This window comes from Aulonocara sp. 'chitande type north' Nkhata Bay, linkage group LG3 (assembly GCF_057382095.1).
Source record: "Aulonocara sp. 'chitande type north' Nkhata Bay isolate Kocher_YH1m ecotype deep benthic linkage group LG3, A_spYH_male_GT1.1, whole genome shotgun sequence".
In the NCBI taxonomy this organism is placed as follows: domain Eukaryota; kingdom Metazoa; phylum Chordata; class Actinopteri; order Cichliformes; family Cichlidae; genus Aulonocara; species Aulonocara sp. 'chitande type north' Nkhata Bay.
In genome coordinates, this window is record NC_141346.1 from 1,082,784 (window position 1) to 1,094,378 (window position 11,595).

General features: G+C 40.9%; 2 protein-coding genes across 2 annotated transcripts in view; both read left to right on the top strand.

The window, feature by feature from the left end:
* The window catches only part of LOC147333411 (H-2 class II histocompatibility antigen, E-S beta chain-like), a 147,645-nt gene that overhangs the window by 85,927 nt on the left and 50,123 nt on the right, over window positions 1-11,595 (top strand). The window lies entirely within an intron of this gene.
* Window positions 1,976-8,482, top strand: LOC147333416 (uncharacterized). Its single transcript, XM_086287268.1, has 7 exons — window positions 1,976-2,176; window positions 2,861-3,021; window positions 3,508-3,521; window positions 3,971-4,459; window positions 6,565-6,632; window positions 7,452-7,495; window positions 8,416-8,482. The coding sequence occupies exons 1-7, from the start codon at window positions 1,976-1,978 to the stop codon at window positions 8,480-8,482; spliced, it is 1,044 nt and encodes a 347-aa protein (XP_086143394.1).

Consider the following 11,595-nt stretch of genomic DNA (forward strand, 5'->3'; position numbering starts at 1 on the left):
AAAGAAGTTGCGTGGGCGGCTGTCCTTTTAGCTTCCTCCCAGGATGTCATGCTGCAGCCAGGCGCGGCTCTCCAGGAAGTCAAACCTGATGACCTGATGCAGGCACAAAGGGATGACCCCACGATGAAGGAGGTCATCAGACTTAAAGAGTCTAATGTCAGACTCAGTGAGAGTATCAGGAGGTCGTTAGAAGGATCTGCTTGTAAACTCCTCCGCGAGTGGGACCGATTACACCTCGAAAGTGGAATCTTGTACAGACAAACACCCGAACGGAAACAACTAGTCCTACCTCTCCTGTACCAGCCTATGGTCTTGAAACATCTTCATGACCAGATGGGTCATGTCGGTACTGAGAGGGTCCTTCATCTCGCACGAGAGAGGTTCTATTGGCCTCACATGAAGAGGTGCATAGAGGACTACGTCACTAAGAAATGCTGTTGCATTAAACAAAAGAAACCCACAGTTCATGTGCGTGCACCCATGGGCAACCTGAAGTCCAACTCACCACTTGAACTTGTCTGTATAGACTACCTACATCTTGAGAAAAGCAAAGGCGGGTATGAATACATTTTGGTGGTGGTCGACCACTTTACACGGTTCGCTCAGGCCTACCCGACCAAGAACAAATCCGGGCGGACTGCAGCCGAGCGGATCTACAATGATTTTATACCTCGCTTCGGGTTCCCCAACAAACTCCGTAACACTAGCGATTGGGTGAATTTATTGCACCGGTTTTATAAACTGTTCTACAATCCTTTTGATATTTGGAAATCTGTCGATCATTCTGCTACAGCTGTAAGATATCTTCTCCAACTCCTCTGAATACATGCAGTCATTTTACCGTCTGCTTTGGCTAATCACGCTCTTACGTATTAAATTAAATTAAATTAAATGCCTAATAAAAAAGCTGTTTTTTTTTTTTTAGGCAAAAACATTTTCGGCAAAAAAACATTATGCAAAAACATTTTCGGTGCTGTTAAGGAATTCACAGCGACTCACTTGTTTATTTTTGAGAAAGTTTATTTTTTTATCATATTAGATGAGCGGCAGTGACGTCAACGTACTCGATCGTACCACAGGTAAGTGCGAATCTGAATCTGTAGATTTTTTTAAATTATTTTTCTTATTTAAAACCAAAAAGAAAAACCCGAAACAGTGAGCTCACAAAGCTGCTTTTAGCAGTTCCATGGGTTAAGATGAGCAATTTCGTGGAACAGCGAATGACTTAACATTTAATAGCATATATGTTACCACACCACATGTGCTGTAAGCTAGCTAAATTCATTTCTGTTAGCCAATCAAGTTAAGTTTATCATATATCATCATCCAGGGTACAGTGATAGAAAAGTGTGTGCTGACGTTTGCTGTTGTTGCCACTTTGTAAAGTTTGAGGGTTCTAATAAGGGTCAGTGTTGCCAGATTGGGGTTGATGCTCAAATTCAAGATAGACGTTATCTATCAATCTAGCTCTCTCTTTATGGCTCTCTCTCTCATTCTGGCTCTCTCTCTCGCTCTCGCTCTCTCTCTCTCGATTTTAAACTTAATAACAGCATTACATAATCATTAAATAGCAGACCGATCATCTATGCTGCAAATGAAATACAAATGGACACTAAACAGGATTTATCTAAATCGTTACAATAGGGTTTAATGTATATATTTATTTATAAGGTGCTTCTGAATTCTGAATACTTTTTTTTTTCTAAACAGGTTCTTCATCAATCAGCCTATTATTGATTGATTCCTTCCTACATCTGCTTTTTGAAAAACTCCTAAAGGCACTTTTAAGAGCCACGTCAGTCTGTTTGTATCTGTTCTTACTGCTGTCCTTATTGGTCTGTCTCTCTGTTTCTATCCGCATTTCTGTCTCTTTAACTCTTCAGCTTTTTTCTTGTTGTCAGTGTGCTGGTTAACCTATAATTTGCCTTTTGTCTGTCTGCTGCCTTTTCCGTCTGTAATTATTCTTTGTTTCAACATGACAGGCCCCAAATTCAGGCCCTGTACATTTTGCCAGACTCCCAATCAGGCAAGCAGAAGAACCTGCTATGTCTGCTTCGGAAGTCTGTCCAGCAAAAAGAAGCTAAAAGAAAAAGTAGAATCATTGGATAGTCAGTGGGCACAAGTTGTCTTGAAAAACAGAAATGTTTGCCGGATAATTGATTCTGCCCGTATTGCAGTAAGTAAAAATTCTTTTGTTTCATATATTATCATTAAGATGTTATAAGATGTTGCTGGCACATTAACACAGCTCATCATATGTGCTTTAGAGAGCATGCAACAATATTTTATCTACATTTTGCTAAAGACAAACAATTACTTTAACTGTAATACATCAGTGGTGGCTGTATGTATTCAAATCAGTATGAATGGTCTGTATTTGTATAGCGCTTTACTTAGTCCCTAAGGAACCCAAAGCGCTTTACACATTCAGTCATCCACCCATTCACACACTGGTGATGGCAGCTACATTGTAGCCACAGCCACCCTGGGGCGCACTGACAGAGGCGAGGCTGCCGGACACTTGCGCCACCGGGCCCTCTGACCACCACCAGTAGGCAACGGGTGAAGTGTCTTGCCCAAGGACACAACGACCGAGACTGTCCAAGCTGGGGCTCGAACCGGCAACCTTCCGATTACAAAACGAACTGCCAACTCTTGAGCCACGATTGCTGTGTGTGAATGCTTAAATGGAAACTTCTAAGAAGCTGGTGTGAATATGGGTTAATATTGCATGTTGTATAAAGCACTTTTAGTGCTCCACGAGAGTAGGAAAACGCTATATAAGAGTCATTTCATTTACCATTTAACAACAGGCTGTGTTTGACTAATTTGTGCCAACTATTTTTTTTATTAATTTCAGGTGCGGAAACTTGAGTCTATAGGCTACAAGCCCATTTTATTTATTGGCAAAAAAGACAAGGATTCACATAAGTGGGTAGCAGATGTTATTACCCATTTGGACCCCACTTCTACTACAAGAAATTTCCTGGAGAAGATGCAGAGGGCTTATGAATTTATACTGTAAGGGTAAGAGTGAAGTCTGTTGTATACTTTCAGTCCAGTTAATTAATGCTAATTTATATAGCAACTTTTCACAACAAGTCGTCTCAACTTGCTTTCACAATCAGAATACTTCATTAATCTTTAAGCAAATTGTGTAAGTATTTAAGGTCATTAAATAACCATTGAAGGATATGTTATCAAAGGCTTCGTTCACACTGCAGGTCTTAATGCTCAATTCAGATTTTTTTTGTCTGCTTGTTCACACTACAAATAAAATGTGACAGCAAACGCGCTCTAGTGTGAACGCCCAAAGCGGCCGCATGCGCAAAAGAAGACGTCACACACATTGCGCTCTGTTTAGACCCAGACCAAACAGTATTTTTTGACTGATGGCCCTTATTATAAAGACTTGTTTGAGACTTTATGTTTCCCAATTTTGCTTTAAGTTATTTTGTTATTTACATATGGCCTAATAATGATCCTTATTGCTGTTTTAGAGAGGAGCGGTGCTTCAAAGGGTAGTTTCAGATTTCTGTCAGAATCTGCAAATAAAATGTTCACGTTTCTCCAACGTTGTCTTCCCAACAGTTTAGCTGGATGGCCAGGAAGCGTTCATGATGTCTTCTGTGGTGCTTCTCTGGCGCTGATAATTGGCGTCTGTCTTGTGTCAGTGACGTGGAAGATCGATTTAATGTGACATGACCGTTCAAACAGCAGTCGCTTTCTAAAATATCAGCTATGTATCGGATTCAGTACCACATACGAACGTGACCCAAATTGGATTTGAAAATATCGGATTTGTGCCGTTCACACTGTCAGACCATGATCGGATATGGGTCGCATAGGGTCAAAAAAGTCGGATTTGATGCGCTTTCGCCTGCAGTGTGAACGTAGCCAAAGTGTAGTTCCTGCAAAATATAAGGCCTTTTTTGAAAAATATTTTTATGAAAGTAAATATGTTTAATAGGAACCTCCACACCAGTGGAACCCAATACCCCCACAGAACAGCAGCTTGTGCAGTCCAAGAATGCCACCAAGGAGCATTGTGCCGACAAACAGACCCACATCAAAGAGCACGCAGAGATCCCCAGTGAAGAACAGGCAGAGACCCTGATCAACAAGCAAGCAGAGAGCCTCGCCAAGGAGCAGCCTGAGATGACCACCCAGGAACATCAATCGTCTAGGCTCCTCGAGGAGCACCCAAAGAGCCTGTCAGACGAGCAGACTGATTTTGTTCTCAATCTTGTTCCTTTATCTCCTTCTTCTGTTCCATGCTCCCAGTCTTTCCAAAAAAAGAAGAGAGACAGAAGCACCTCACAAACAACCTCTCCCACCTCTCCACCAGCTTTTAAACCCGCAGACCAGCCATCTCTGCAGGCTCTTCATCCACCTGCTAGCCACGCGATCTCCCAGTCCTTAAGTGAGGGTGGCCAACATGAAAATAAGAAGAGAAAGAGTAAGTATTATATATATATATATATATATGTGTATATATATATATATATATATATATATATATATATATATATATATATATATATATATATATAGGCACATGGGTCAATACATGAGCGGGACACAGAAAGGAATTGGCAAGAATACCAGAGGTGCAAAACACCAGCTACTGGTAGACAGAACAATCAGCCGAGACTGCAAGACCAGACTGACCAACCTGTGCACTGCCTGGATTGATTACAAGAAGGCCTATGATTCAATGCCCCACAGCTGGATACTGGAATGCCTAGAATTGTACAAGATCAATGGGACCCTAAGAGCCTTCATCAGGAACTCAATGGGGATGTGGCGTACAACACTAGAGGCCAACTCCAAGCCCATAGCACAAGTTACCATCAAGTGCGGGATCTACCAAGGAGATGCTCTGTCCCCACTGCTGTTCTGCATAGGCCTGAACCCCCTCAGTGAGATCATTAACAAGACTGGCTACGGATACCGACTACGGAACGGAGCAGTTGTCAGCCACCTCCTGTACATGGATGACATCAAGCTGTATGCCAAGAGTGAACGAGACATCGATTCACTGATCCACACTACCAGGCTATACAGCAATGACATTGGAATGTCGTTCGGACTGGAGAAGTGTAGTCGGATGGTAACAAAGAGAGGGAAGGTAGTCAGAACTGAGGGGATTGAACTACCAGAAGGCAACATTGCAGACATAGAGGACAGTTACAAGTACCTGGGGATCCCGCAGGCAAATGGGAACCATGAAGAGGCCGCTAGAAAGGCTGCAACCACCAAGTACCTGCAGAGGGTCAGGCAAGTCCTGAGGAGTCAGCTGAATGGTAAGAACAAGATCCGGGCCATCAACACATACGCCCTGCCCGTGATCAGGTACCCTGCTGGGGTAATAGGCTGGCCAAAGGAGGAGATAGAAGCCACTGACATAAAGACAAGAAAGCTCCTGACCATGCATGGAGGGTTTCACCCCAAGTCCAGCACCCTGAGGCTGTACGCTAAGCGGAAGGAAGGGGGCCGGGGACTGGTGAGTGTCAGCACCACAGTCCAGGATGAGACAAGGAACATCCAAGAATACATTGGGAAGATGGCCCCAACTGACCGAGTGCTCAGTGAATACCTCAGGCAGCAGAAACCCAAGAAAGAGGAGGGAGACGAGGAACCATCATGGAAGGACAGGCCCCTGCACGGTATGTACCACCGGCAGATAGAGGAGGTGGCTGATATCCAGAAATCCTACCAGTGGCTGGACAAAGCTGGACTGAAAGACAGCACAGAGGCACTAATCATGGCAGCACAAGAACAAGCTCTGAGTACAAGATCCATAGAGGCTGGGGTCTATCACACCAGGCAAGACCCCAGGTGCAGGCTGTGTAAAGATGCCCCAGAGACAATCCAGCACATAACAGCAGGGTGCAAGATGCTAGCAGGCAAGGCATACATGGAACGCCATAACCAAGTGGCCGGCATAGTGTACAGGAACATCTGTGCCGAGTATAACCTAGAAGTCCCGAGGTCAAAATGGGAGATGCCCCCAAGGGTGGTGGAGAATGACCGAGCTAAGATCCTGTGGGACTTCCAGATACAGACGGACAAAATGGTGGTGGCTAACCAACCGGACATAGTGGTGGTAGACAAACAGAAGAAGACGGCCGTAGTGATCGATGTAGCGGTTTCGAATGACAGCAATATCAGGAAGAAGGAACATGAGAAGCTGGAGAAATACCAAGGGCTCAGAGAAGAGCTCGAGAGGATGTGGAGGGTGAAGGTAACGGTGGTCCCCGTGGTAATCGGAGCACTAGGTGCGGTGACTCCCAAGCTAGGCGAGTGGCTCCAGCAGATCCCGGGAACAACATCGGAGATCTCTGTCCAGAAGAGCGCAGTCCTGGGAACAGCTAAGATACTGCGCAGGACCCTCAAGCTCCCAGGCCTCTGGTAGAGGACCCGAGCTTGAAGGATAAACCGCCCGCAGGGGCGTGCTGGGTGTAGAATATATATAAGTATATATAAGTATATATAAGTATATATATATATAAGTATACAGAGTCTTGTGTTTTTTTTTAAATGTAATTTTTCATTTCTTAGGCTGTCGAAGATGTAGTAGGCAGAAGGTGTTCCAGTTTGAAGCAGTCACTGAGAGCAGGATAAATGAGGTAATACTTAAAATGTTTTAATTTGCTTTTCAGTAGACTTCTTACAGTAAGCCTATCTCAAGTTGTTTTCATCCATGCACTACAGCCATGAACTGTGCTACATGGGTAAATTCAAATGTACTTTTGAGATTAGTGAAGGGAAATGATTAATGGAATTACATTAAAAGATTGTATTGTATTTCATGTGTTTGTTCTTAAACAATTCTGCAAAATTAATCACAGACATTGAATACTTGCTACATCTTGCTACAAAAACCTACATGGCTATCATAGAAATGACTGTATATGAGGAAGGATCATATTTTTTTCTGTGTAAGCCTATATCCTCAGTTGTTGTTCTTGAATCAGGATCATAGAAAGCACAATTTATAGATCCTGATAGATGCTTACCAGCCCTGTCTCACTGTAAATAGTAGATAATCATGTGTAGTTTGAAGTGTTTAAATGGACACAATTCAAACAATTCATAATGGGATGATATTGATTATGTCAGTGTATGATGTTACAAGTACGTCAAACTTTCCGAAGAAAAGAACATAGCCAGAGTAAAAAACAGATAGACGCAGTTAACTAAACCTGTGATCAAAATAATTTTTTGTAAATGCCACAATTGGATACATGCTTTTCAAAATCCTATTATTATTTTTTTTATAAACGGAAATGCCTTTACATACACATACCTACACATCTATCAAAGTGTGTTTACATGGGTCTGTGTATGTCTCAGGTGTGCACACTGGATTACACACAAGCTTTATGAAGACACCTATCCATTAACCATGTTATTTAATGATTGCCTCTCTGATTCCTTCTGTCTAGGGGAACACAGAAGTAAAAGTGCGTTGGTTGCCTTGCTCTGTTTGGTAAGAAGCTCTTGATATTTCATTCTCTGAGAATGTTCTGTTTCCATCGATTACCTTTTTGGAACAGAAATGAAAATGGAAAACCAGGTGTTTTGTCACGTCTTACTTCTCGCTTTTTTTCATATCCTATCTCAATTATTTAATCAATTAAGGATTATTGCAAAGTTTTTTGCCATCTTTGTCGAATCATAAAATAACAAATTTAATAAGAAATATATTTGAAAATGTTCAGAAAACACAAGTAGTGTCACACTTAGATGCAAAACTACTGGGAATTATTCCAGCTGGACTGTGCTGGGGCCATAAGAGCACTCACATTAATTGTAAGAAATATATAAATGCTATCAGGACACTGACAAAGTGGAGAGAATTTGTCCATGTCTTACACAGATTTATGTGTGCCAAAGGATAAATCGCCTAAGCAGTGGAGGGAGTATTCAGATTCTGAACTTTCCAAAGAAGTACTAATATCACACTGTGAAAGCTTTCAGTTGTTTTGCATACTGTATTTCTAGCATTACAATTGTGTGACAGCAATGAATCTCTACAAATTAAAGAGTAAACAACAGCCTTTAGAATAATCAAAAAGAAACTAATTATCACATTTGAACAATTTTTATTTTCACTTCACAGAAAGGATATTATGAAATGTTCAACTGAAAAACAATAACTAAGTCTTTCATATGTGTCGAGTGTAACTGTACAGTAGTGTTTTGTTTGTAAGCCATCTAAATTACAAATAGTGTAGCAGAAGTTGAAAATATCCATAAAAATGACAATTTGCATTTTAGTACAGTACTTGCAGAAATGTCTTTATCATGTTCCACCTCTGGTGTTAAACATAAAAAGCACGAAGTAATCCCCAACATGATATTAATGTTTTTGGTGTTGTTTCTTTCAATAATAATTATATTTTCCAGTGGGAAACACCACTTTGCCATGCCAAATGTGCCACCTCCGTCAGCCACTGAGGAAGTCTTTTTATGATGTTGTGATGTTTGTTTTTCCATGTTACAAACAAGTAAGATATAATGTCTGAAAACTGAAGTTGTGTACTGTCTACAAGGAACACTTTCAGAAATATGTGGAACCAAAGGTCCATACATCCAGATGTCACTTTGATCTTCTCTGTTCACAGACTGGATATGTTCATTTTCAGCAGTTTGATTGTTTAGAAACGATAGACAAATATTTATACTTGTTAAAATGCATTGTGTTACGTAAAAAAAGACTTTATCTTATGTTGTTAACTACAATAGTAGTTCTGTGTTCTTAACTTGAATGTTTTTGTACAGCATTTATATTTGCTACATTCTTTAAAAAGTGAGTGTAGGCTATTATAATTAGTACGGTGAATATGACCCGCAGCTAGCAACTCAATCCATAAAACCCATCAGTCTGTTTCCCTTTGTTTCTCATATGAAGTTGTTATTGTAAACAGGTGTTCTGTTTAGTATGAGTATGAAGGCTGGTGAAATTGTACTGAGTACTGTCAATGAAAAGTAAAATAAAAAATCAAAGGTCTATTGAGATGTGAGAACTTGTAGTACTGTTTTATGTTGAGACTGAAAGTTTCCGTTACTAGTAGTATCAACTTTCATAATTTTCTTAGATGCTCAACATTGACTTGGCCTTGATCCACCTACACTGTTATTGTCACGGCTGGCAGAGGGAGCCGTGTGGTGTGGAGGAAAAGGAGGACCCAAGATGCAGCAAACTGATGATACGAGTGATGTTTTATTTACAAAGGTGGTGGTGACAAAAACAGGCAACGAGGTATGAGTACTTTACAAACGGAAACCTAAACTGGGAGAAACTAAATAGCAAACCTGAGACCGTACAAAGGGGGTGCGGGGCAGAGGGACGCAGAGACAGGACACCATGGAACGCAGATGAATGCAGAGATACGCAGAAATACACGGATGAGTGCAGACGAGCCGACAACAGGCAGGAGAACACACAGGGCTTAAATACACACCAGTAATCAGGGGATGAGGGACAGGAGGGCAACACAGCTGGGAGAAATCAGAACTGACGGGACAGGGGAAATGTAAACTGAACACACTCACATCAGACAGAGACCTTCACAATAAAACAGGAAACTCAGACACGGGGAACAAAAAACAAGACACAGATCTAAACAGACAGCTTCACAAACAGATGGGGTGACACCATAGACAGACAGATACCGACGCAGACTCAGAGGCAGACAGAATATAACACAGAACTAAAACAATCATCATCATCATCATCTGGAAAATGATAACAAACTAAAAGCGCTGGGTCACCGACCCAGGACCATGACAGTTATATAACTTCATTCTCTATGCAAATTTTTTTTTGTGTGATGTGTGATGTCCCCACAAATAATAAGCATGTTAGATTATGTACACATATTTTCAAATTAAAATCAACATTGAATGTGGCTTTGTCCCATTACCACTGACAACATTCTTTTGAGTATTTTAACTACATTGATTATTAGAGGGTTAAGTCAACCCTCTGAGCTCTAACAGCACTTAACCCTGTATATTGGGACTATGTCATTTTTGGCTTTAGAAGATTACTAACAAATATTGGCCGTCATAGGAGAAAGAGAATTAAGCTGTTTCTGTAGAGAGATACGACCTGAACTACTATTTAGGGTTAGGGGCCAGTACAATAGCAAAACTGCTTAAAGAGATTGGAGCCAGAGGACAGGTGCTGCTGCAGGTTATAAGAAAATTAGCTAACACTGCTGAGTGGGCCAATTACTGGCTGTGGTTAAAGAGGGCTGAGATCACTTGGGCAGTCAGCTATCCGCAACACACATGCCCAGAATTGATCAAACTGTGGTGGAGCTACCTAAGCAGGGGGCATCAAAAGGGTAGAAAACCTAACACTATAATTTGTACTGTGATAGACCTGAAGCCTTGTTGACTGATACAGCTGTTTCAGGGCTCCTGGGGCTGTGCAGTTAACCTCATGGTAGTGAAACATAAGGCAGGAATGAAAAAACGTTTTGCTTCTACCCTCAGCTCTTTTTCCTGTTTGTTGGAGGCAGTGGAGATGTAGATGGTACAGCCCGATCTGGGCGCGGAGGTATGGGATGCCAGATCACATGCCCCAGTTCCGGCTCTCCTCTCTCCTATGTTATCTCTTTTCTCTTTCACCTTTTCTATCTCTTTAAGAAGTGAGGCTCTTTAAGCACTAAAGACCTAAATAGTACTTATCGTTTTGCGGTGAAGTGATAGAAGAAAATAAATTGTAGAAAACTAAATAGGAAAAAGTAGAAGAGAAATAGCAATTTCACATCAACCAGTGACACACCCCGGGGCCTGATCAACCCTGGCAGGGCCTCCATTTATGAGGGTGTCTACTGGTAAGGGCCAAAACACCCAATGAATCCAAGGCCCACTACTGATGATGTGTCACAATATTTTTATATTATAATCTGGATTTGGTCTTTAATCCCTAAACCTAACCAAGAACTTTAAAAGAAACTAAAAAATGGCAAATATCTTTTGATAAAAGACCAAAAGACACTGTGAAGTTGATGCACACAACGATTTGTCCTCCTGATGAAGTTTCAGGACTGCCTTTCTCCATAGTGGCCATCCATCTATTCCTTTTGTGGAATAAATTTATGTGCTGTATGTGTCACAAATACCTAAATTTGATCTGGTGTGGGCTATAGTATTGAAAGGGTTGCATAATAAGAAATTGTTTTTGTTTTTAAAATAGATTTCTACGTTCTTTTTCACAAGTTACTTACATGATTGGCAGTCATTTTCAGTTTTTACATATCAAGTCTACAGTCATAACAGAAATGTGTTTTATGTCTTTGTCATGGAAATCTAAATGTCGCTAAATTTTAACTGTGGTGACAAAATGATCCATTGAAACTGCATGAAAACATCAAACTGACAGTTATTTTTCAACTTTATTTGATTGTGGTCATTGGTAATATAAAAACAAATAAACTACAGTGATACAGACAATTTAATGAAATTTGGTGGGGGTAAAATGACAATGATGTTGGTCCACCGTAACACACTGTAGGCTTAGTAACCACTGGATCAATTAATACTCTAAATTTAAAAAAAAATATGGTTGAGCAC

What these genes read in the sequence shown, in the direction of transcription:
- LOC147333416 (XM_086287268.1), top strand. Translation starts at nt 1,976, where the DNA reads ATGACAGGCCCCAAATTCAGGCCCTGTACATTTTGCCAGACTCCCAAT. An exon ending in CTGAGAGCAGGATAAATGAG is followed by an intron (nt 6,633 to 7,451) that starts GTAATACTTAAA and finishes CCTTCTGTCTAG; the next exon opens with GGGAACACAGAAGTAAAAGT. An exon ending in TGGTTGCCTTGCTCTGTTTG is followed by an intron (nt 7,496 to 8,415) that starts GTAAGAAGCTCT and finishes TATATTTTCCAG; the next exon opens with TGGGAAACACCACTTTGCCA.